Raw genomic sequence first — 24706 nt, forward strand, 5'->3', positions numbered from 1 at the left:
TGCATTCAATATTCTCACTATCTTCTATTTGATTTGAAAACATAGAATGGAATTAGTTTAATGAAGTAATAACTCTTGCTGCCATGTCTAATTTTCAAACAGTGAAACAAATTACTACAATAATAGGAGATAATTATTTAATTTTAGTCTATGTTCTACCTTTTTGTTCACATGTCATTAGATATTAAAACATAGTTGAAGTTGGAAGAAGAAAATTGTCTATTTAGGCTGTTCCTGTTGAAACAAGTAGCACAAATTTCAATGCACTTCAATGAAAAAATTTAGTTTAATTTGTCGTTCAGTTTCCACAACCAAAATAAATTGAAAAGCAAGGCAAGTATAATCCCTCAACGCAGATAAGCCATTTTGGAAATCTTTCTCCAATATTGTTGCTTGTAAATGACATTAACCAATTCAGATGTTAAGTTGCCCATTCTATTAATATTTTCACAATATTTATGTGAAACCATACCATCTAAATATTTTAATTTCACACTACAGAGATTAAAATTTTGAATAGAATATTCTCATATGTATGTTCAGGAATGCAAATTTCATAATTAAATTGATTGATACATATCAGTATATCAATATCTGATAACTAAAAAGTCCACCAATATAAAACTAAAGAAAATAAAATCCTCGCTAGAGCAATATTGAATGTTTAGCCATGTTGCTAGAGTCTATCACCTAATCAGACATCTCAGAATTTACCAATTGAGATCAGAGTCTGAAACTAAGAATTATTAAGACCTGAATCTAAAGAATTATTAAAATAGTCATCAATTTCGAATAAACTTAGGCATACAACAATTATCTGCGAACTGGTTCTGGAATTGTTTCAAGGTTAAAGTAATCAATCATCCACGTGCCCATGCAATTCCAATTCCAATTCCAATTACTCATCTCTTCCCAAATCCAAATCATGGACGCATTTTCCACCGATCAGAAAGTTGAAAACTTGTCTCACATTTCCTCTGGATGGTCGAGCATCTGTTGCAAACTTGCATAAATATACAAGCCGTCTCCTCATATCCCATTTAGTGACTTGTGCTGCATCAAAGGATTTCCCATCATCAAACGTACCTTGAAGAAGAAAAGGTAAACACAAGGACGAAAAATTAGTGATGGATGGACTTATTATGAAGTATCAAAGCTCTCAAAATTCAAGAATAAGCACAAAAACTTATTTTGAACTATTAACTAGACCTAACTCATATATTAAATCTACTCTCTTATCATCTATTGCTTAGAACATCATGCCAACTTAAAATCTATGCAAACGCTTATCGTGTTTCAGACTACATAATATTTTCATCTTGGGATAAGAAAAATGGAAAGGCTATTCTAGGTGTACAATTATGCTGTAATCATTCATTTTGATTTTAACTTTCCTATGCTTAATGTTTCCTACATAATTCCCTTACTCTATTTGAGAATCAGTTTTTAAGTATTCAGTAAATAGATATGAACATGTCCCTCCACCCTCCTCTCTCTGTCTGTGTATCAAACTTGTCTTAAAAACATAAATTTTACATCAAGAATCCTTGAAAAATGATATGATGAATATGAAATGATCATGTTGTTGCGTTGATTCTATAGTAAGTGAGATATGGGTTTCTTAATTAATGTTTTCTAACAAAGTGAAAGATATATAGATACGTACCATTTTCATCAAATAATGACATTAAGATTGCCAAACAAACACATACACTGATATCTTCCCCTGAAAAAAACAAAGAAATTCTATATATTATTTGTTTGTTACAACACTTCATGGTCTACGATAATCATTTAAAAGGATTAAGGAAAGGCACCTTAGAGATTCAAAATGAAGTTAGAAAGAAAAAAAAAAAAAATACAAATTCAAAGGGCAGTGAATGTAACACTGAACATACACCAAACACATGTCATTTGGTTTCAAATAAATACACAAAGTCGACAGAGGGTAGTTCAGAGCCATTACCATTATTACAACAAACTACAAGTCTTTTTCCCTGGCTGAGATTGAACTTTGCAAAGCTCACCGCTTTAGGAAGATTGGTCAATAAAGAAAATCTATCAAACTTTGAAGTCTGACCATAAAAGATTAAGATGAGTTAGGAATGAGTAGGGATTTCCACAAGAATAAAAACAAATAAAAAGTTTCCTTTCAACTACGTACTAACCATCATCGGAAGATGCAAATATGATTCAGCACTGGGAAGACAGACAGAGATGGACTCCTGATCACAGTTCAGTATGCAATCTACATTGGCAGCATCTGCAGCTGCACCATACATGGCCACTGAACATTCAGCCACATAAACATTTTAGAACTAAAAACAATGCTCAATGTGTGGTTGCTGATCAGAAGCAGAGGCAACAAAAGTATGTCTGAACTGTAAGTTTAACAGTGTATTTCCATTTTACAGACCTCTTTTCAAAAATTTTGATCATAAACTCGACAGAACCGGTCATCATCAAAAGAAATGCACCAAAGGATTAAAAATGTGCTTTAATTAATTAGCTAAGGCATACCAATTCGAGATGTGCCAACTGCCAAATTAGTTGATCCCAGCCAAGATAATCCAGAATCTTCGGAAGACTCGGCATCAGTTTTAACAATTGAAGCATCGTAGGTCACTGATGGTTCTTCCTGGGTAAGAGAGGCTGACTTAAGGGTCTTAACTGTAATCTGTGGTGCACTTTCTCCTCTATAAGCACGGTTTACTCTACTCTTTTCAACTATATCTGCAACCTTCTGGTTACACACATCAGGACCTGAGTTTATAAGATCATAAACATGTTTCCAGAAAAGGACAGGTGATAAACCCCTGGCCCAGCTTTCTTCATCATCTCCTGCACCGGGTATGTAATTCCAGCTGAACTCAGAGGTAGTACCATGTTGGCTCACACCAACCGATGAAGACGCCGACACAAGAATGATGGGTGTGAAATCCCAAGATTCATGGTGAGGCACTTCATTTAACCAGATCACAGTTCTCTGCGAAATCCAGAGAGGACGCAAGGGCTTCCTCAAGCAGGCGGCAAGGGAAGCAATATCAGCCCCACTTGCTTTCAGTAACAGAGTCCATTCCTCTAACCTCTTCTCAATGGAAGCTCTTTCTGTTTGGGAAACCCACAGGGGAAGGTGCAAGGAGCAATCCCATTCACGAACATTTTCATCACAACCATTAGAGTCCTGTTTTATGAAGACAAAGCAAAACATTATCATAAGCAATAACAGTCTATCAGAAAAGTGAATCGTATCAAACCAAGGACTAAAGTGAAACCCAAAAACAAATGAATAACCAACAATGTATTTCGGGGAAGAAATGAAAAATTTCTCACACGAAAGTCCTTGATGGCCCGATTGAAAACACAGGTCCAAATGGGTATTGTTTTGGACATGCTATCAGGGAAGCGCTTTCCTCTTCGAGTAGAATCAACGATGATGCAGCCTCCCTTCTGTCCTACCTACCCAGATGAAAAACGATGAGCATTAACGCAGAAAGGTTACGTCTTTGAGAATTGGGAATGAGAAAGAAGAGTACCGGCGAGCTGCGCGACGTGAAGGTTGAGGCGAGCGGTGCTGAAGGAGCAGTTGTTGGTGTGGCCGTCGGTGGATTTGAAATAGCAGGTGGAGTGGAAGGATCGAGAATACCAGAGACCGCATCGGAGGTTGGCGAGGAGAGGGAGCTGAGGCCATAGGAGAGAGATTTCAGAGACAAAGATGGAGTCTTGGTAGATCGATCTGAGAGCGTTGTATAAACTGTTGTCTCTTCGCTTTATGCTTCTCGCCGCCTTGTAAATGCTAAGCCTCGCACCTTCTTCCTCTCCTTCCATACCTATTTTTCTCTTTCTCCTTCTCTTTCTCTGTCCTATGTAATCAATCTACTTTGATCTGTTACCACAATCTAATGTTGTCTTGCTTCTTTAAGATAAAAGAAACAGGAATGTACTTGAACTTCGTTACATGTTAAGATACGCACTCACTTTGAGGACCCCACAAATTTCTTCTCCTCCTATTTATTTTCGCATCAACTCTCCAAAATATAAAAATTATATTTTATTTGACACGTCTAATTTATTTGAAAATGTGAAATATTTAATAATTTCGTAAAATGAAAAAGAAATACTACTTAATCCGTGATTAAATTTATTAACGGAGCTAATTATTAAATATGATAAAAACTATTTACCGTTTTTAAGTTATTATTTCTTAATATACTTTTAAAATCTGAATATAAAAGTAACTAATATATTTATATCTTGAAAATATTAATCACCTACTAAAATATTAATTCAAGTGTTGATTTTATAATACTTTTTATTAAAGTAAAAGTTAAAAAGAAGAAGTTAAGAACTTCATATAATAACCACCACAAAAATAAATATTTTTAAATAAAAGTATTTTTTATGCAGAATTTTATTTATGATATAGTGTTTTCAATTTTATATGTTATTAGTATACATCATTAAAAAAGTCTTCTAAAATCCAAATGTTAAACTCATGATTTTAAATATGATTTTTGTATCAAAGATGTCTTATAAAGAAATTTTTTCATAAAACTTAAATTTTGGGTATGATCCACAAATAGCGAACACGATGATATTGATCTATATTTCAATTCACTTTTAAAAATAAAAAAGATTATATTGAAAATTTAAGTTTAAAGTGTTTACAATGTACTTTTTTAAAGACTTTAATCTGTACTAAAATTATATATATATATATATATATATATATATATATATATATATTATGCTTTTATCTTATAAATTGAAAATTTATCTAATACTAATTAAATATTAATTTCCAAATTTTTAATTATTAAAATATTTTATACTATTAATGTAAATTTTTCTATTTAGATTAATTGCATACCGTTGGTGTGTCAACCTACTGTTATGACCGAAAGCAAAGATGTCCAGATTATTTTGGGTCAATTTATTTTGGATGGGCTGGTGATAGGCCCAGTCCACACAAACTACACTTGTCTGTGTTTATCGTCCCATTAGGTTTCCATATATAATAATGACTCATCGAATTGTATACATTTACAAAGTATATAATAGTAATTTGTAAATGAAATTAAAGAATCATCACATCATAAGTTGTATTTTAAAACATGATTTATAATATAAATTTGAAAATTAAATTTAAAAAAAAAACTAGAAATCTCATTTGAATTTAATTAAAAATATTTTGCTAAAAATTACCTTTGGAAATAGAAAAAAAAAGTAAAATTAAATTTTAAAACATAACATCAATTGTTTAAAAAGATAACAATAAAGTCTTACTTTGAAACACTACTTATTAGATGATCTGAAGTATCATTTTTAAACACACTTTATCTATATTTCTTCATTTTTTTTAAATTACGTTTAAATTCTTTTTATTGTCTTGGAAGCTAACAAATACTTGTAAAATCTAAAAATGCACATAATTATATTACTAGTTATAGTATTGTTTAAACCATTACTATCAAAATATTGTTAGACATTTTTCTCACATCATTTTAACCAATATATGCTTATTAAAGTATCTTTATAATCCAATCTAACCATACAAAAAATGATAAAATGCATAATCATGCAGAATAAGAAAAGGAAATAAACAATTAGCGGATTATATACACTTTTCTCTAATAATTTGGTATTTGTCAAAATAAAATAAAATAAAATGGAAAAAATATTGTTTGTAGTTAAAATATAGCTATAACAAGTGTTTAAAGTTTTCACACTGCTACATGTTTTTTTTTTAATAAAATGCAATTTTTTATTTTTATTTATTTCTAATTATTTCTCACTCCTTCATTGCTTTTGTTCTATTACGCTTAAGATGGATTGGACTCACGCGGATTGTAAACTCCAATGGTGAACTAAAATAGAACTAATTTATTTATTAAATTTATTAATAAAGTTTAAATATGGTGAAAGCTTTTTTTTTTACTTGAAGCTATATGATAAAATATAGAAATGAATTTTAAATATTGAAATTAAATAAAATGCGAACCTCTCTAAATTTAAATTAAATGAAAGCTTTTTTCTTTTGTTGTTTTAAGTTTTAACTGTTATTGCAAACTAAGTGATAAATTTATATTGGGTTCGCATTTAATTTAATTTCAATATTTAAAATTCATCTATATTTTATCATATAGCTTCAAGTTGTTTAAATTTGATCCATTTTGTCACGTTCTTTTTATCAGCGATTCATTCATATATCATTCAACTATTCTCATAAATTAAAATGTAAGCGCTATCAATCTCTCACGCAGGAATGATAAAAAACCCCTCACGGCAACACCTTTTCACTAGTCTATGTGGGCATTCTTCATGAAACATTGAATAACTTAAGTTGATTAATTAAAAGAATATTGGAACTCACGTCATAATCATAATTAATCAGCGCAAAATTAGGTACTAATTGTTCCACCACATGGTATCTATCCTCCTTAAACCTTTCATAATCATGAAAAAAAGAAACTTGATTTGATTTTTTATTTAAAAGTTGGAACCTTGGCAGCTTTTTTGAGCACTCCATTGGTTGCTGAAGAAGCTGGAGTTAAAGCTTTTCGTATCTTAAAGACATTCCAAGCAGTATTCGCAGCATGTCCAGCTGTTGCAAATACATGTTCAGTAGCTTCCCCTGCACTTTCCCCAAACCTGTCACCAAATCTCATCTATCAAATTCAACTTCAGACAAAAAAAAAAGCATATGCATGAGTATAACAGTTAATAAAACTGAAAATTTGAAAACATGTGTGAGAAAAATTTGTAAGGCTACATTTAATCTTTGCATAACTTGTTCTCTGTGGGATGTCCTTTACCTGTTAGAAACCGCTCTTGATGCAGCTTTGGAAGTGGCAGAAAAAGTTTGTTTTTCAGCAGCTTCAGCAGCATCTAGAACCTTGTCTGCAGCATTAGAAGGGTTATGAATTAAAGAAGTGAGGGTGGTGGTGCTTATCTGAAAGAAAAGTAGTGTTATGAAGTGTTTCACTTTCACATGGTTTTAACTTTTACTCACTCACTGCATCAAGGGAAGCCAACAGAACCTCCCCAGGAACCATCTTTAGGAATGCCTTTCCTGGTTGGGATTTAAGCACAGGATTCATCACTGATCCACTCACTATACCAACACCATTTAGCACAGATTTGCTCAACTTTTCTGTCATCTTCGACAGCTTTCTCACACTATAATGCAAATACAAAAGACATTTAATGTAACTCATTCACATGTGCACTAAACATAGTCATTTATGTGTCCAGTTTCATTCCTTGAATACCGTTTGAGGTTTTTATTAATCTTGTTCTTCTTTGAGGCGCTGAAAGTCTTGTTGTTCATGCTTTCGCTGGCCACAACAACACCATTTTTCTCATCTGCAGAACTGTTTAGGATCGTTTCTCCTCCTTTCTGAACCTGGTGATTTTCCACCCAGCAAGTTTTAGATATTTAGTGGTACAAACAGCATTTTGATTGTCTTTCTTTCTTTTTTCTTCTGACAAACTGTTCACTCGATGTTTATAACTTTGTCTTTGTAATTAATTTCACTTGAGTTTTAGTCTCAAAGCTCATGTAAATGGTAATTTTAATTCCTTATGTTAGCAAACTCTTAGATGCTGTTACTGACAGAAACAATATTCTGATAATATATAACTGCTACAAATTTTTCTAATGAGAGGTGTAAAACTTCCAAAAAAAAGTGCAATATGGAAAACTTTCTGGGGTGGCTTTACACCACGAGAAATTTTTGTAACAATTTCACTTTTCATTGTAAAAGTTCAAAACTTGATTTTCTGGGCTTCAAACTTAAAATGAAGAGAAAGTGTATGAATATAGTGAACAACAGAACAGAACCTTATTGGTGTAAGCATTGCTGCAGATGAAGATGCCCTTCACAATCTGACCAGTTCCTCCTGCAATTGCCTTGGCCAGAAAATGATTGTAATTATCAACCTTTGGAGCAAACTCCCTCCAATCTAGATTGTTCTTCTTGTTCAAATTGAAGCCAGAAAAGCAAGAGTGGTCCTTCAGAAACGAGTCCAGCGAACTCAAACTTCCCAAAGTAGCTTCTGAAAAGGTGACACCATAGCTGAGAGGTTCACCATCTTTCACCGGCAAGGAAAACAAGTAATGGAGAGCACCCAGCTTAACAACTGGCTCATCTTTCGTCAAAGGCCATTGAAGATCATCTCCCACTTTTATGATTGTAGCCAGAGACACATTCTCTTCCATGGTTTTCACGATCGTGAAGTGCCCTTGAGCCAGTTCAAGAGCTTCTCCTTCATCCATCAGATGAACTCTGCACGCTGGTACTTGTATGAGAACTTCTTGTTTGAGCCCTGAGTCTTCTCCAACACTTGCAGTTGCAGGTATGGAGGAACCACGGAGGCAACACCCCATCACTGTTTTCTCTCTCTTGGCAGCCATGTTCATCGAGAAAAAAGACAATGGGGAAACTCTTTCTTGCTGTGGATTCCTTTGCTCCTTGCTTTATTCTGTTCTTGACGACTTTTTCAGCAATTCCCTTAATTATATACCAAATTAACTTAGTTTTTCAGAATTTATCAATCATAAAATGTCTTTTTTTTTGGACAAATATTTGGAACAGTTCGTAATCATTAAAAGTACTCTTATAAATTACTTGCGTAAAAGAAGGATAAGGACTCATCCATGCATACATAGTTTAATCTAGTTTAGATACTGACAAGATTTACACGCAGTTACTTGTGTTGTTTTGTAATTATAGTCTTATTTTGATAGTAATTTGTTATTTTGTATATCATAGAAATAAACTTTTAATTTTAACTGAAGAGCAACACCTTCACACTCCCTTAATTGTACGAAAATTTTGCAATTTTATAATATTGAAAAGTGGCACCATGTGTATTAGTCAAAAAGTCATTCTAAATATCTGGTGCTAAGGTGAACTGACTTTCGGTGGAATATATTCTATAAAAGGAACTAGTAATCATTCCACAGTAAAAATAAAAGTTATAAATATATAAATATTAATACCAATTTTACTAGTAATCTTCTATAAAGATAATTATGTAAAGGTATTTTGAACCTTTTAATTTCATTTTCTTTTACTGTTATTTTGTTGAGTTATTTATTAATTTTGAAACACTTCATGCAATCATTCCACAGTAAAAATAAAAGTCAAACTAATGAATCAATAAAAAGAATAAACTAGATGTTTTTCTTACCCATTGTCTGGATGTGGATCAAATCGCTACCTATATAATTCTGCAATTCTTGATCAACTGTATTACATAAATCAATCACTGAACTGTTACAATTACAAAATCAACCCTAAGGGAGAAGGCCTGGGCTATAAAAAATCATATGGATTGAATGGGCAAATGAAAAAATGGAACTGGATTTCCTACCACACTAAAACAATCAATCATGAATGCACCAAACAATAATTAAGACCAATGTGATCTATCAACACCCATGCTTCTGAATCCTAGTTATCAAATTTCTTGGGTTGATGCCATTGTGCCAAACTTCTGGACAAAGAACTCAGGAATGATCCTCTAGTAGGCATCCCTTTCTTTCCGTATAAATGTTTTCCTCCCAAATCTGTGAAAACTGGACCCATATCCTTGCTTCTTTGAGTTCTTTCAATCTGCAGAACATACCAAAAATTGAAATATATTCTGTTTAAGGAAACAGGTCTAATACGGAAATCAGAGATTACATAAAGCATCAACCATCTTACCTTGCTAATTTTCCCATCTTTCAAATAGTACCGAATACCAGACCAGTTGATAGATTGAGAAAAATGAGAGCGGAAGGCAGATACGGGATAGAGAAAGTTATCCACCAGCATTGCAATGAACACCTGTTCAAAAAAAAGTCACTTTCTAACTTTACCAACTAGTAGCAGGCTTGTTTGATATTTCACAACCTTTCTATCATAATACTACATTCATAATCATCCCCAAATATATTTTTTTCCAACATCTACTCACAAGTCCATGCATTACTTTCTCTATTTTATACCATAGTTCAACGTATTTACGCCAGTGGCTGACCCACATCAATTCTTTGTGCTTGCAATGTTTGATTGGACTCAAAATTTATGTTTGTTGTTTTATCAAATTTTAGAATATGAGGAATCCTAAAATACTGCATCGTTCTCCTCCCCTTGAATATCATCATTAGCTATAAAATTGGAATACAAGGTTGATACATAAACATTTACTCAGAAGAACTCAACTTTACAGTAAAAATGTACAAGACATCAATGATAAACAATGCCTGTCAAATTTGTCCACATAAAAAACAGGGAAGACGAAAATACTTACAAGACACCAATTATAAGATGCGAGGGAGAGTTGTGGCGCCTCTGGAGACAACATGTTGCACAGCTGGACTTCTATCCGCGTCAAGTTCCACATTGAAAGAAGTTCAACAAGAGTGCATATGGCTAGGATGGTCACCAATAACAACCCTGGGAAAAAGGTACTTATGAAAACGCAAGAACTGAAAATGTAAAGTTTCATGGGAAAAAGTTCATCTCACAATAAAGCAGTACACCCATTTATGTTTTCCTATAGCCTTGTCTATTCATGGCAAATACAGAAATGTCACCAGTGGAAATGCAACATATAAAAATGGGAATAGAATGTTATGGCTGGATTGAATTTCATGTCCTCCCATTGCGTTATTAGAAAAGATAATCCAAACCATATTGATAACAGTTAACAGTTTATATAATATTCCACAGAAGGTAATGACCCTTATCATAAATAAAATTCCAATGAAGTTCTTATATAATAACAAGTATTTATGAAATCCATGTAAGACGAAAAAATCCCACACAAATACTCATGAATAGAGAGCTTCTAAAACTGCATATAAGTTGAACAATAATCCTGTTTCAGCATCATAATCCTGCCATTTTCTATCCATGAATCCACACACTAACAACATACCTAGAAAGGAAAAGTAGTGTGCTCACCACCAGAATTGTAGGTAATTTCTTCAGGAAAGAACTCTTTATTGTAAAATCTTAAAGCTGCTGCAACATGAACCATCGCCATAATATATGGTGCTACAAATCCCCATGATAAATAACAGTGAGTAGTAAACAGTGCACGATTCATTATCCAGTTAACATTTGTTGTGTAGGACTCCAAAACAAATGTTTGCTTCCTCAAGTAATTCCAATATCTACACAGGTTAAAAAGAAAGTAAATAATCAAATATGCAAAGAAACTCAATTTAAGATGAGAAATAATCACAAACCTTCCAAAATTAAGATCACTTGCAAGGGGATGAGGAAAGACAGCAACAGGGGGAGAAGTAATGAGCCTTTTGTGAGCCCCTGCATGATAAATTGTAATACTTGTTAGAATATTAAGATTCTTATTCTTTTAGAAGACTCCTTTGTTTAGTAGACTTATTAAGTAGGGGTATAACAAAATCCACAACGGTACTATTTTGACCTATTTTATCAGTATAAGAAGGACTATTAGTGGTTAGTACAAAACATTAACACCTGCTAATGAAATACAAACACATTCATGTCCTCTTTTCTCATTATTTTCCAACTTATCTGTATAAATTTAATAGCAATGAACTCACTCAATAAATAGGAATGAAATGACAGGGAAAAAACATTAAATATGTACCAAAAAAAGGTTAGTGTATCCAATTGAATGAGTAGGAGCCTATTGCATTGACAAAAAAATGATGTCATATATGTATGTGAGTGTGTGGAGCAGTCTCTTGCGCAATATTAAGTTTAATGAAAACAACATTACCCAAAAGAAAACTACTATCATTCAGTGTCATTTTTCTGCAAGATGTGCATAAACAAGAACAAGAAATTGTTCATAGGATTGCCAAATCTCACTATAAGGAATTAGCTTCTTCGTGGATCAATCATCAAGTAATCTTTATTTTCAATGAATGATACAGATAAAGTAGTTGTATACAATTACAAAGTGTACATAAACAAAAAGATAAGAGAACCAAAGATTAACCGGATATGGCTGCTAGAGTCATATCATCAGAATATCCACCATCTTTAAGTCCTGAGACTACACCATAACGATCTTGCCTAAAGTCATCAGCATGCATCTGAAAAAAAAAAAAAAAACTAAATGTTAGAACATGAGTTTCTTCAAAGCATCAACTGAGTATAAAAAAGAACAGTAAAAGCTACTTGCCATCATGCACCCTCCCCACAAAAAGAATGTTTTTCCACCGGTGGCAAAGCCCATCGAACAAGGCTGTGAAATAAAATAAAAGCACATTAGGAGCAAATGAGTAGAACTATTATAACTAAATCTTGTCAAATATTAGGATTTACAAAAGATCCAAATTAAAAGTTATCCAATAAATCCTGAAACTTGAGTAAAATTCAATTAGCCAAGTTTCATTTGTAGGTCTTGTACCCTTTATAACAAAAGGAAAATAAAAGAAAACTCAAACTTATACACAGACATGTGCTGCAGAGATTGGAGATATAAATCCAGAGGAAGTTGTGTACCATATGGTATTCATAGATGCAGTAACTCCCCAGGCTTCCAGATGGCAGATCAAGAGGGTATCCCGTTTGAATAAATATCTGCTAAGCATTAAAGAATTAAGAACATAATAAATTAGTTCAGGGAAGTGAACCCATAATAATTATAATTAATCCTTTAGAAAAGAACCACAATAAACAAATTTAAGTTAGACCTCGGGGTTCTTCTCCATCTCACGAGTGAGTGCTCCAATTGATCCAGGATGTAACCTAACATCATCATCCAAAAACAATACATACTTGCTATCTTTATGCATTGTCTCCACTCCAACCTGCCCAGGTGTTAAGACCACTCAATACACATGTGAATCTAGCAAGGACAATCTAGGAAATCAACAAGGATGCACATGAACCAAATTTCAATGTGGAATTTCTACGAGTTAACCCTGATCTTTCACATATGTATTTGCCTAATTAGTGTTACAATATAGAGAAGTGCTTGCTAAGATCTGAGATCATCATTTTCAACATAGATTTAGATTGACTTCCAAAAAATACAAGGAAGATAAGATTACTGCATATAGCATGGCCCCGAGGCAACACTTAGTATTTGAAAAAATTATCAAAAATATGTCAACAAAATTCCATACCAATTGATTATGAATTTTTTGACTACAAGTTGTTGACAAACCAGCTACAACAACCTTAGCATCAACATGATCCTGCATATATCAAATAGGCATGTAATTTAGCGTAAATGAGACACAGACATGATAATGGAGACAGTCCAAATCAGAAAACAACTAACTCCAACAGGGCAAAGCAACTAATTGAAAGGACTAAGGAGTGTGCAGCCGCAAATAATGACAGACATGAAAGTGGAAAGAAAATGAAAAACATGAGAGAATAACTTGTGAGCTTGTTTATACCTGAAATTCTGCTATTAGTCTTGATACAGCATGGTAAGCAGGATCCTCGGTACTTTCTACCACAAAAAGAAATTCAATAGGGCCACCATATAGAGATGTTATCTGTGTTTAAAATGAACAGAATCATATATTAAATAAAGTGGACAACAGTTGCTCAAAAACAAACTTCAAGCATTACTGAAAATATATTCAAAAATACAACCAATTATTATTTACTATGCAACAAAAATGAATAACTAATAGTACGCCAACAATGACAATAGATCATACCATTTAAATTACAAATTTAGGAAAATGCAAGAGAAAGTGTGTGAAATACATAAATCATACAAGATCGAATTATATTTCAACTTTCCTATTTATAGTGTATTACTATTACTTGTGAAGAACCAAAAAGGCACTGCACAGAAACCAAAATATTGGAAACCTCAAATAAATACCAGGGGCATGTCATATAAGTTATCACCTGACTCCTCCAGTTATGAAGATTATGTTCTCCAAACCCTTTTAGCGGCATAATCACAGTTACTCTTGGAAGATTGAGTTGGTAGGAGTGCTCAAGTTCGTTAATGTCATGAGAAAGGAAAGAAAAGCTATTGCCATTCTTCATACAATCCTTCATTTGTTTGATCTCTCTGTTCCTGTGAGTGGGGGAAAAAGCTGTAAATTTCTCATTGAAATGCCACTGAAAGTGTTTCCTAGGTGCTTTATATCAATGACTACCTCACATAAGCAGCACAGGCCCACCCAAGAGCAAGTGTTAAGCAAATTATACACCCCTGCAGAGCAAACATAAAATTCAGGTTTTTATGCAATGTTCTCTTAAAAAAAACGGGGAAAACAACGCGAGATTTCATTTTAAGGAAACAAAAATAATTATCATGCAATATTGAAATGCAAGAGTTATATTGCCATACTTAAGACTGCCACAAATACACATAGCCCTTATTCTGACACTTAAGGTTCCATTACCTCCTTTATTATTAACATTCATTCAACAAACACGAAATTTTACAACCTGAGCTTGAAATGCAGTTCAAGGGAAATCCCTTTCAACAATGCATTATTTTCTATCTCAATTCTCTATAATGTCTCTTCTGTTTCTAAATGTTAATTTAAAGTCTATATAGACATCCCAACTAACGGGATTCTGGATGCTAAATCGATAAAAATGACACACATGTTGGTACCTCAACTCTGTCAAAATTTCTGGGTGAGAATAAAATCTGTGAAAAAGATTTCACAGATAAAAATTAAATATTGGAAGTATATCTGAATTCCATCCATATCCTACCAGACTAAACTAGGTCACTTTCTCAAGCCAAAACCATTCAATCCTCTTCCTGGAGGCAGAAATTGGTTTCAACACCCGGAGAAGAAAGAAACTTCAATTTAATTCCAGAAGTAGCAAATAGCCCCAATTGGTTAAATAAAAAAGCATCATTAACAGCACAAGAGCTTTATCTCATGTTTCCCCAAGTGCCATTGGGAAGCACATCATCCAGACATACCCACTTTTCCCTCCCCAAACCCTTTGTAACCACAAACAAATAAAACATAAAAAGCACAATTCTGTTCGGTACCAAAACCACCATAACTCAGCTGAAAAAACCCTGGCATACAGATACTGAATGAAGAGCAACAAAAATTTATATTGGTGGCCACAAAAACCTGCAAGCCAAGAAATGCTAGGAAGGAAACAATATCTAACCACAAACAAGAGACTAATGCTGAATTAGTTGAACAATAATTGAGACAAAATTAGTCACCCCCAAAATCAAGAGCTTTAAACAGAGATGGATCAAAAAGTGATAGAAGTGAAAAACCTGGATCTGAAAGAAAACCGCGATGGGACTACACAAGACCCTGCTCAGAGAAAACAGTAACAAATCAAAGGAAGACATTGTTGTGCTCTCTTCTCTCTCTTCTCTCTGAACACTTTCTGTTATGTCTGTCTCTGAACGGAAACGTTCACAGTGTCTCTCTCTACCTCAGAAGGACATGAACGACACTGAGAGAGAAACACAAGCTTCTGCGAACAGTTACGGGAACTCTCTCAAAGAAAGCTCCAATTCAATTTAAACACTTATTGCGTAATTAAGGATTTTTTAAATTCAAAATTTCATCATCACCTTCAAATAATATTAGTTCAATACAACCTGGTATTTTTATCATATTAATGCTTTATTTTGTTCTTTATCTTCCTACAAACCTAGTTATGTCTTCAAATATTAATGAAAATTAATATTTTTAATACCTTTCTTTTGTTTGGTGGAAAATATTTAATATATTCTAAATATCCAATTTAATTATTTATTGAAGAAACAGGATATATATACATAAATCCATTTTTTAAGGATGTAATAGGGAATGAGATGAATGTATAGTTAAAAGAATTTAAAATTTTCATTTTTAATTTATCCAAAAAAAAAATAGTATTCTACTTTTCATAAAAATATTCTCTTTTCACCAAATTCTTTTGTCTTATAAGTTGCTTTTCTATCTTTCTCAATTTCTCTGAGTATTTTTCGCTTTATCAATTTCACCCTACAAAACAAAACTTTCTCAATTATTATTCTAAAGTTTACAACATTTTAAGTAGGAACAATTGAATTTTGAAAAATGCACTATGTCACGAGAAATTTAAAAGCAGACAAAAATTATATTTATCTAATAAAAAATCATAAAAATAAAAAATCATAAAAATTTATATTTATTTTTAAAACAATCAACAAACTCAGGGTTAACTAAACTAAAAACAAGCTAATTAGGTTCAACAATATATACTTTTAAAATTCAATTTTTAAAGTCATATTTTTCCAAAAATAATATAATTTTACCGTAAAAACTAGATGGTAATTTAAGATATTAGTAGAATGTATTTGCTGAAGAAAAAAACTTCACATCCTAAAAAATATAAGCACCAATTGAAGTTTTTCTTTTCTCGGTCAACCTTAATCAAACCAGATTACCAGCGAATTCAAGTACAAAATAGCATAAAAAATAAATTGTAAATTGAAACCCATAGTTATCCTCACCAAACTTGTCTGATAGGAAAACATAATTGAAGCATTTAATAGGAATATTCTTCCGGAAAAAACACTATTTTGTTTTATAATACACCTTTGTGCTGTTCTAAATAAAGAAAAGAAAAGAAAATATATATTTTTTTTAATTTGTAATTTTGTTGTTTGGAGTGTTAAATCTGAGGGAAAAGAAAAAACAGACCGTTGGATTGGTGGTTATTGATAGGTTGAGAGAAGAATGGCAGCTTGCAAAGTTTGATGAGAAAAAAAAAAGAAAAGAAAGAAAATGAAGGAAGGTGCCTTTCTTAGGATCGGAATCTTTTTCCATATGTCGCTTTTGGTACACACAACACAACATTTTTTCCCTTGTCACTTGATCACTTCACAGTACATGTCTTCTCCTATCACTTTTTGGTCATTATTACACTTACATGCAACTTTGTATGAAGATGAATATTTTATAAGGTAAATAACGTGTAAAGGTTCTTACTATTTCTGCTAAGCATCGACATGTACTATGTTCAGATGTTGATGTTCCGTATGAGATGTTCCTCAATCTTTAAAAAAATGGTGACAATTTGGTGATGCTGTGAAGGAGTTTAATATCAAACTGAGAAGAAAACAATAGAAGAAATATCGTGAGTGTCCCATGTGAGGAATCCGTGAAACATGCATTGAATAGAAAAACAAAGTAAAAGGTTGCACTGTAATAATTAAAACAATGCAACAAGGATGTTCATTAGAATGTGCATGATGTTATATGATTTGTTTGTATAACTGAGGAGTTTGCATAAAAATTGAAGGGAAGAAGTGAAGAAGGATAATGAAGAAAGTGATGGGATTTGAAATGCATGTGTTAGTGCCCCACCTTATTCACATGGCATTGCCAGCTATTGCTTTCGATGTTCTAATGGAATACCACTCATCAAGTGGCCCATTGCAATTTTTTGAGAACATTATCTATGGTGTTATTTGTAATTTTATGGTTACCAAAAATCAAACTCTAACCTACCCTTCTTCACTCTTATAATCCAACCTTTCAAGATTTTTTTTTAAAATAATGTTCAATATCCTCTTGTACAAAACTTTTAAGAATATATGTTTTTCTCGTGTTTTCCATCTCAATCACTCATGTTATTTTATAAAGGGTCAATTTCACTCTTCTAATATATATATATATATATATATATATATATATATATATATATATATATATATATATTCTTACACTCTTAGTGTTGCCTGAGGTGTTTAATAGGGTATAAGTTAACTGAATATTAAAAGTTTTATTTAAATAGAAATTTTATCTTTAAAATTTAAATATTTTATAATGTGCATCCTATATAGCATTATGTTATGTCTGTTTTGACATAATTTTTGTTCAATCTACCATTTCAGTATCTTTAATCCCAAATTTGAATTGTTTTTAACAAACAATGTCAATATTTAAAAATAGAAATGTATCAAAAAATAAATTATTTGTCATAAATATAAAGTATAACTTATATATTCAGCCTTGTAAAATAATTTTGTACAATACTAATTAACAATAATTATTTCAATAGAAAATATCTTAGTGCACTTTAACTAAAAGCAATTTTAATTAATATTAATTGAAAATAGATTAACATTTTTTTAATTGTTAAGGGTTATTTAATTATTGAACATTATTCAATATTAAAATAGCATTTTACATATAATTTAAATAGTTTATTCAAATGAAAAACTTTTAATGAACATATTTGAATTATTTTGTAAAAAGAATTTAAAATATAAATAATATAGTATAAAATAAATTCAAATTCAATTATATTTCTTTTTAAGTTATGAAACTCACTATTCAAAAATATTATAATGTAATTGGACAGATATTGGCATAGTAGCTGGATACAGTATATCTACTTACCATACAAGTATTCATGCAGAAACGTGTTAATTAATTATAAAGTTTGAAATATTTTTAGTATAGAGGTCGAGACTAGTTTCTGGCCCAACAATCTTGGAGAAACTAATAGTAGGGAGAATATATACAAATTAAGAGTAATGAGCATAATTACTTATTTATATTCAGAAGATAGAAATTAATCTCTTATCTGAAGTACTACTTCTAAATGAAAAATGACATTTGAAATTCTGAAACAGGATTAATCTTATAAAATAAAATAGTGATTCCAGATGTGAAAAAGAAAAGAGAAAAATGAATATTTGATAATTTTGTCATTTATTTACGTTTATGTGTGGCTCAGTCCTTAAAAAATATAGAAAAAAATAGTGAAGCAAATGTTGAATTCTGATTGAAGAAAGATGTTCACATTAAAATTTTAAAAAAATAATTGCCTGTACAACAGGTCGAACTTCAAAAATGTCAACACTACAACTCCAGAATATGTTTTTGGTAATATACAACTTGACCACTTAAACTTTAATTAATAGCATTCACTTCAACTTTAAAAAAATAAGACATATCAAGGAATTACAAGTTATTGACCACTTAAAATTGCAATGCTTATATATGATGATAAAAATTATGGAAACATAAGGACCAAATGAATCTTAAGGAAAGAAACAAAAACATCCCCTTATCTTAAGGGTCATCTAGGAGAGTGGTTTTTCGCTGTATTGTTGCTATGTCCATATATTATTTATAGATGAGGTTTTTGCACAGGGAACTTTGTTATCTTGTCCCTACTCTATCCTCTTGTCCCCATAGCTTCTTATGAGAAGATATTTTTTGTGGGCATGTTTGTATCAGACAGACAAAGAGAAATTTCCTTATGGTTTTGATCAACTCTTAAAAAATTGTACAATCTGTTTTCCTCATTTGAAGTTAACAATTTTTTATTGTATGATAATATGTAATTAGATGATAGAGTTCCTCTATCTCTCTCTGTCTGCATTGAATTCTTGCTACTTGCTATAAATTGAGATGTACCACAGTGTATTGATATATCTGATATATTCACAGAACATATAACCCTTGTTAATATCAAACTTAATCCTAACAAATCAGAGGAACAGATCATGATAAGATGAAGTCGTACGTAATTAGTCCTGTATATAAAGAAAAAAGATAATCCTGAAGGGGATCATCTAAAATATTCTAATAAAAGCTAAAGACATTTCCATAGGTTCTAACACTCAATCTGAAGCTTATTATAAAGAAAACCCTTCTTCTGATAGAAAACAAATAAGTCCTAAAACGTCAGGGAAAGGAAAGAACAACCTAAAAATATTGCACAACCACAGAACAACTAGAGGGACACAACAAACCAAACATGGATGTCAAACAAGACGAGAGATGAGGTAAAGTGTGCAGCATTAGCCAAAGAAGTAGGGTCAAGTGCAACCTCCAAATAACAAGGGTGCATGAAGCCAAGTGTGGTCACCAAACAATGAAATGAGGTACAGGAATCACAAACTAAGGACAGCAAGTTCCTCCTGCACTTCAATAAAAGCACGTGCAACTCTCCCCTTTCCAACTTTCATCTTGAAAAGATAATTTGAAATGTAGTTTTACTTTCCAGATCATCCTTTATGGAATGAAAGGGTGCTGATTAAGGCACTAAACTAACATCACATAAAGGCATTCAAAAGAGAGATCCAAAGACCTAAAGATATAAAAAAAATAGCGAGAGATAAACAATATCAAAGTAAAAGCCCAAAGTCACATCCAAAGAAGTAAAGAGTGGGACACAAACAACACTCCATGGGACATAGCTAGGGTAAAAATAAAGACAAAAAACATATTATTGAAGGAGACACACTAAACATGAGCTTCAAAGCGATCACAGATTTGAACAGAGGAAAGCGAGTTCAACCATGGAGACAAAATGGAAGATCAAAACTTTCTGGGAAGAAGATACACAGCAATTGTAACTAATGGGAATTAAGCAACAAGTTATAGAAAGTGAAAGAAGTTCAGGAGAAAGTTCTATAAAATAAAATAATTTTACTTTTTAAGAAAGAATGAAGTTATAAACAGTAAAAGAGGATGACATCCCAGACTGCTATAGATGGAGAAAAGGAAGGACACGAGAGAAAATATATCACTGAATTAATATTAATAGAAATATATCATTATTTCAGAATATTTTTTATATATTCATAAAATTTATAATACTAACTCTAATGTATATTAATCTAACTAAATATCAGGGGGAAATCATACTAAGATAAAGAAAGATGATAACTATTCATAAGGGATAAAGATGAACAGAGAAATTAAACCAAAAGATAATTTAAAATGTGATGGGATATGATAAGATACTTTTGTATATTCTAACATTTATTTAGTGTAAACTAAGGCATGTCGTACCTTGTTCAAGACATGAAGAAGATGTTTGCATGATAACGGTCACGAATGAAAATTGTAATGCTCCAGTTATATTGTGATATTATGCCTATATGTTATATACTGTCTTTCCAGAATAGAAGCATCTATTATTTACAAATAATAAAATTTCTTAAATATAACACTGAAAAAGAGGATTGTGATACTGCTTCTGGTAATACAAATCTTGCGAGTGAGTATGAAATGAATAAATTAATTCTTGGTTGCCAAAATGCAAATATCTAAAATACATGGGAATATTAAAATACGGTGTATATAAAAATACAAAGCAACAGTTATCATAAAGTGGAGAACCTTAAGATCCAAGGCTAGTGTGTATCATAAAGTTCAATCTGCTGGAACTGCAACTGCATGGCAACAGTTACCACTCATCATATTCAGAACCTAGCCATTCACTAATGAGACCGTTCGCAACCTGGAACTGAAAGTAGAGCAAAGAAAAGATAGTATTTCTTGAATGATTGCAACACAACAGAACAAAGGAGAGAGATCACTCTTTCAAAGGTTTCCACTTCACAACGATCCCTCATATCCCAAAGAGATAATTCTCAATTTACAAACGATAACAAATATGAAACAATTCCTTTCCCTCCAGTAACTCCCTTTACCTAGAAATGTTCTACCTATGCTAATTAACTACCCCTTTCCAACAGTCCTAACATATGCCAACACAAGATCTTGATGTCATGTGGCTCTAATCCTGGACGAACTGACCTCAGAAACCACTAGAAGCAGTAAAGAACTGTAGGTGTGGGTTAGGGTGCCCAGTCTGTAACTAAAGCCCAAGACAAAGAGTTATAATAGAAGTTTGTCAGACATTTGTTGAGTTGGTCCTTGAGAAGTCGTGTTTGGTTCAGAAAGGGATTTGCTCTTGAGGACAGTCATTTACTAATTTTAATACAGAAAAACTATTTGCTTCCTATTCTCGATTTCTGTTCTTGATAATTTCAGTTTGAAAAGATCTCAGTAGCCTAACAGTGGGTGTTGTTGAGCCTGAAACTTTACTCTGTAGGAATGGGTAAGATACATTTTGCAAACAAGGCAGAAAGTAATAACACGTTTAACCCAAAAGTCCTTTAGAACTTCAACAAGAACCAGAAAGAAAAAGCAATATGAGCATGTAAAAGTAATTATACTCCGTTAGATGGTGTCACTTGTCATGGAGTCATAGGGATTCAGCTAAAGTTAAGAGTATAAGCAGGCCACGGATTTCATGTTATATAGAGACAATGTGCAAAATTCAGGACAAAGAAACAGCCACCTCATAAACTTCAACACAGAAACACAGCCACAATAAAAATAAATCATAATTTTCAATTGTTTCAAATTTGATTTATAATGAAAAAATCACATCTGAAATTCAAAACAATACAATTCAAGTTAAAAATAACACAAAACTATAAACTAATACAACTTCGATGTGATAAGCAGCAGAAGCCTCAACTTTTTTATTTAATTGATCAATTTTCCTTCATTTGAATAATTATGTAAAGTATATTTAGCCTTCAAGTTATATTGCAGTCAAAATTTGTGAGCCGACTCCACGGCAGGACAGATCAACTTTCTTACATGATTGTATTATGAATACATAATCAAGTAATGAAGAAGGAGGAATTACACTGTATTCAAAGAAGTAAAAGCTGTGATCCATCGGCAAACAATAAGTAAGATAGAACTAAATAAATTGAGGCAATGCAGTCTCACTCAGACACGTCAATCTGTTTATTGACCTCTGGTAATGAATCCACTAACTTCTTCCCGATTAAATGGTGAACAAGTACACCTGCTGCAACACTAACATTTAAGCTTTCCACGGCCAAAAATGATAGAAACTCTCTACCAGAGCTCTGAGCATTCAAATCATTACTTTCACCATCCAATTCACTAGTATTTGGGTCGAGAGGAATGTTCCCAGGAATCCTAACTAACTGAGTGCATGATCTCTCCACCAATGGTCTCAAACCAGTGCCCTCGCTGCCCAAAACAAGAATAGTAGGCGGACCTGGTACAACCTCATCCAAAGAAATAGCTTTGGAGGAGACAGAGCCCCCAAGAACCCGCCAACCATTTTCAGCTGAAGACACCAAGAATTGCATCATATTCTTGCAATATCTAAGTTCCATTAACTCAAGAGAGCCTGCACTTGCTTTGCTCACAACACCACTCAATGGGGCTGAATTCTTGGCACATAACACTACCCCAGAAGCTCCAAAATAGTATGAAGACCTAATTATTGCCCCTAAATTCTGTGGATCAGTAACCTCATCCAAGGCTATCCAAAGGGAACCCTTCCCTTCATCAACAGAAACAGGGTCCAGTTCCTTTATTTTCACCATCTCTAGTGGTGAAGCATCTAAAACCAAACCCTGATGAGGACGGTTATCAACCACCATATTCAGATCATGTTTTGATGCTTCTTTTACACTCAAATCTAGCTTCTCAGCAATCTTTAGAACTCTTTCAAAGCCTTTCTTGTCCTTCTTCTTCCTATTATTGCTACTCAAATCCAATCCTTCTTGAACATACAATGCATAGAATTCCCTTCGATCAGCTGACAATGCAGCCAAAACTGGACCAACCCCATAAATCCCTTCACCAACAATCTTAGGCACAGTAGATTCAGAGGCCTCTTTCCATGTCTTTCTACCCCAGTTCTCCTGCTTATTCCATCTTCGAAACTCGGGTCTCTCCATTCCAACCTTTGCCCCCACCGTCCCCTTGAACCTATTCTTTATGTTATCCCACCTTTGATCCTCAATCTCCTCCCCCATTTCATCATCAACTTCTTCCTCGTCACTATCATCATACTTCACATACCTTTTGCCATAATCACTCCTGTGCTCTCCAGCCTTCTCAACCAATCCACTCTTCCTTTCCTTACTAGCAGCTGTCGATGCACCGCCTTTCATAGAAAATGTTGCAGCTGTTGCTGATCTCGGCTTAATTTCTGGAATTGTTGTTTTATGGCTTTTATCTAACCTTTTAATGGATTGTTCCCAAGAGGACTTACCACTCACCTTCTTTGCTGAACCCTCCTGAATAGAGCCACTAATCCTAGTCATCTTTGCTTTCTCCACCACCTTACCTTCTCCCTGAACCTCATTAGCCACTTCTAACCAAGGAAGTTGTTTTTCGCCACTTCTTGACCTATAATATCTTCTAGCAATTTGTAGCATAAAGCCGTACGGATTTGCTGACTTCCACACTTCCGAGGTTCCAAATTTATGTGAAGTGGGGATCATTAAGATGTGGTTTTGATGATAAGCAAGCGGTAAAGATAGAGACCTTAAGGCGTTGGGTGAAGTGAAGCATTTGGGTTGCGAAGAGATTTTAGCGGCAAAAGGAAATGCCTGGACTTTGGAGATGTTGGTGTACATTGAGGTAGTAGCACTAGAATAACTACGAACTCGTCAAAGTGAAAACCCAGAAAAGAATCTCAAGTATTGATATAAAGGATTGAGGAAGGAGCAACCATGTGAGAACTGGATTAAAGTAAAAGTACAGTGAAGTTTTCGAAATGAAAATGCCTTATCTTTGTTTCCTTACTTTGATGTGTAAGCGAAATTAGGGCAGACAGAGACTACAAGAGACGATTTATAATTGTTCGTAGGGGCAATTAAACGACACCGTTTAATCTTTAATGTTCTTATTGGACCTTTTTATTGATTAATAAATATTTTTAAAATAATCACAAAAATGTAAATTAATAATGAAATCTTATGTGAATATGAAAAATATACTGATTTTATAATTTACAAGAACAAAACATTGAAATTTAAATATTTAAGGTGGTGAATCCAAAATTACACCATAATGTATAAATAAAAAGTTTATTTTTCTTTTGAAAATTATTATTTGAACTTTAAATAACATCACTCTTTATATTTAATTTTTTTTCTTAGCTCATTAAGGATAGAAAAACAATAAAAT

At 32.7% G+C, this 24706-nt stretch overlaps 4 protein-coding genes across 5 annotated transcripts; all 4 read right to left on the minus strand.

The window, feature by feature from the left end:
- Positions 1–534: 534 nt before the first annotated feature.
- LOC114179900 (uncharacterized protein C3F10.06c) lies at positions 535–3922 on the minus strand. 2 transcript variants are annotated; one of them, XM_028066395.1, is made up of 7 exons: positions 3537–3922; positions 3334–3455; positions 2521–3184; positions 2169–2287; positions 1967–2075; positions 1667–1726; positions 535–1086 (listed from the first exon to the last, which is right to left on the minus strand). In XM_028066395.1, the coding sequence occupies exons 1-7, from the start codon at positions 3826–3828 to the stop codon at positions 899–901; spliced, it is 1554 nt and encodes a 517-aa protein (XP_027922196.1). In that variant the 5' UTR covers positions 3829–3922; the 3' UTR covers positions 535–898. The 2 variants fall into 2 exon arrangements, with proteins under 2 accessions (XP_027922196.1, XP_027922197.1); XM_028066396.1 differs by having other exon boundaries at positions 2169–2269; positions 3537–3920.
- Positions 3923–6362: 2440 nt separating this feature from the next.
- LOC114178329 (senescence/dehydration-associated protein At4g35985, chloroplastic-like) lies at positions 6363–8472 on the minus strand. The gene is made up of 5 exons (XM_028064169.1): positions 7844–8472; positions 7272–7405; positions 7013–7179; positions 6816–6900; positions 6363–6651 (listed from the first exon to the last, which is right to left on the minus strand). The coding sequence occupies exons 1-5, from the start codon at positions 8420–8422 to the stop codon at positions 6486–6488; spliced, it is 1131 nt and encodes a 376-aa protein (XP_027919970.1). The 5' UTR covers positions 8423–8472; the 3' UTR covers positions 6363–6485.
- Positions 8473–9142: 670 nt separating this feature from the next.
- On the minus strand, positions 9143–15451 carry LOC114178328. The gene is made up of 14 exons (XM_028064167.1): positions 15226–15451; positions 14123–14178; positions 13866–14040; positions 13400–13501; positions 13121–13192; positions 12686–12802; positions 12495–12572; positions 12172–12234; positions 11986–12082; positions 11246–11324; positions 10959–11170; positions 10303–10448; positions 9714–9836; positions 9143–9620 (listed from the first exon to the last, which is right to left on the minus strand). The coding sequence occupies exons 1-14, from the start codon at positions 15301–15303 to the stop codon at positions 9459–9461; spliced, it is 1560 nt and encodes a 519-aa protein (XP_027919968.1). The 5' UTR covers positions 15304–15451; the 3' UTR covers positions 9143–9458.
- Positions 15452–22220: 6769 nt separating this feature from the next.
- LOC114175674 (uncharacterized tRNA/rRNA methyltransferase slr0955) lies at positions 22221–24348 on the minus strand. Its single transcript, XM_028060454.1, has one exon. It carries the CDS (start codon positions 24151–24153, stop codon positions 22477–22479), a length of 1677 nt encoding a protein of 558 aa, XP_027916255.1. The 5' UTR covers positions 24154–24348; the 3' UTR covers positions 22221–22476.
- Between the last annotated feature and the right edge of the window lie 358 nt (positions 24349–24706).

This window comes from Vigna unguiculata, chromosome 3 (assembly GCF_004118075.2).
Source record: "Vigna unguiculata cultivar IT97K-499-35 chromosome 3, ASM411807v1, whole genome shotgun sequence".
In the NCBI taxonomy this organism is placed as follows: Eukaryota; Viridiplantae; Streptophyta; class Magnoliopsida; order Fabales; family Fabaceae; genus Vigna; species Vigna unguiculata.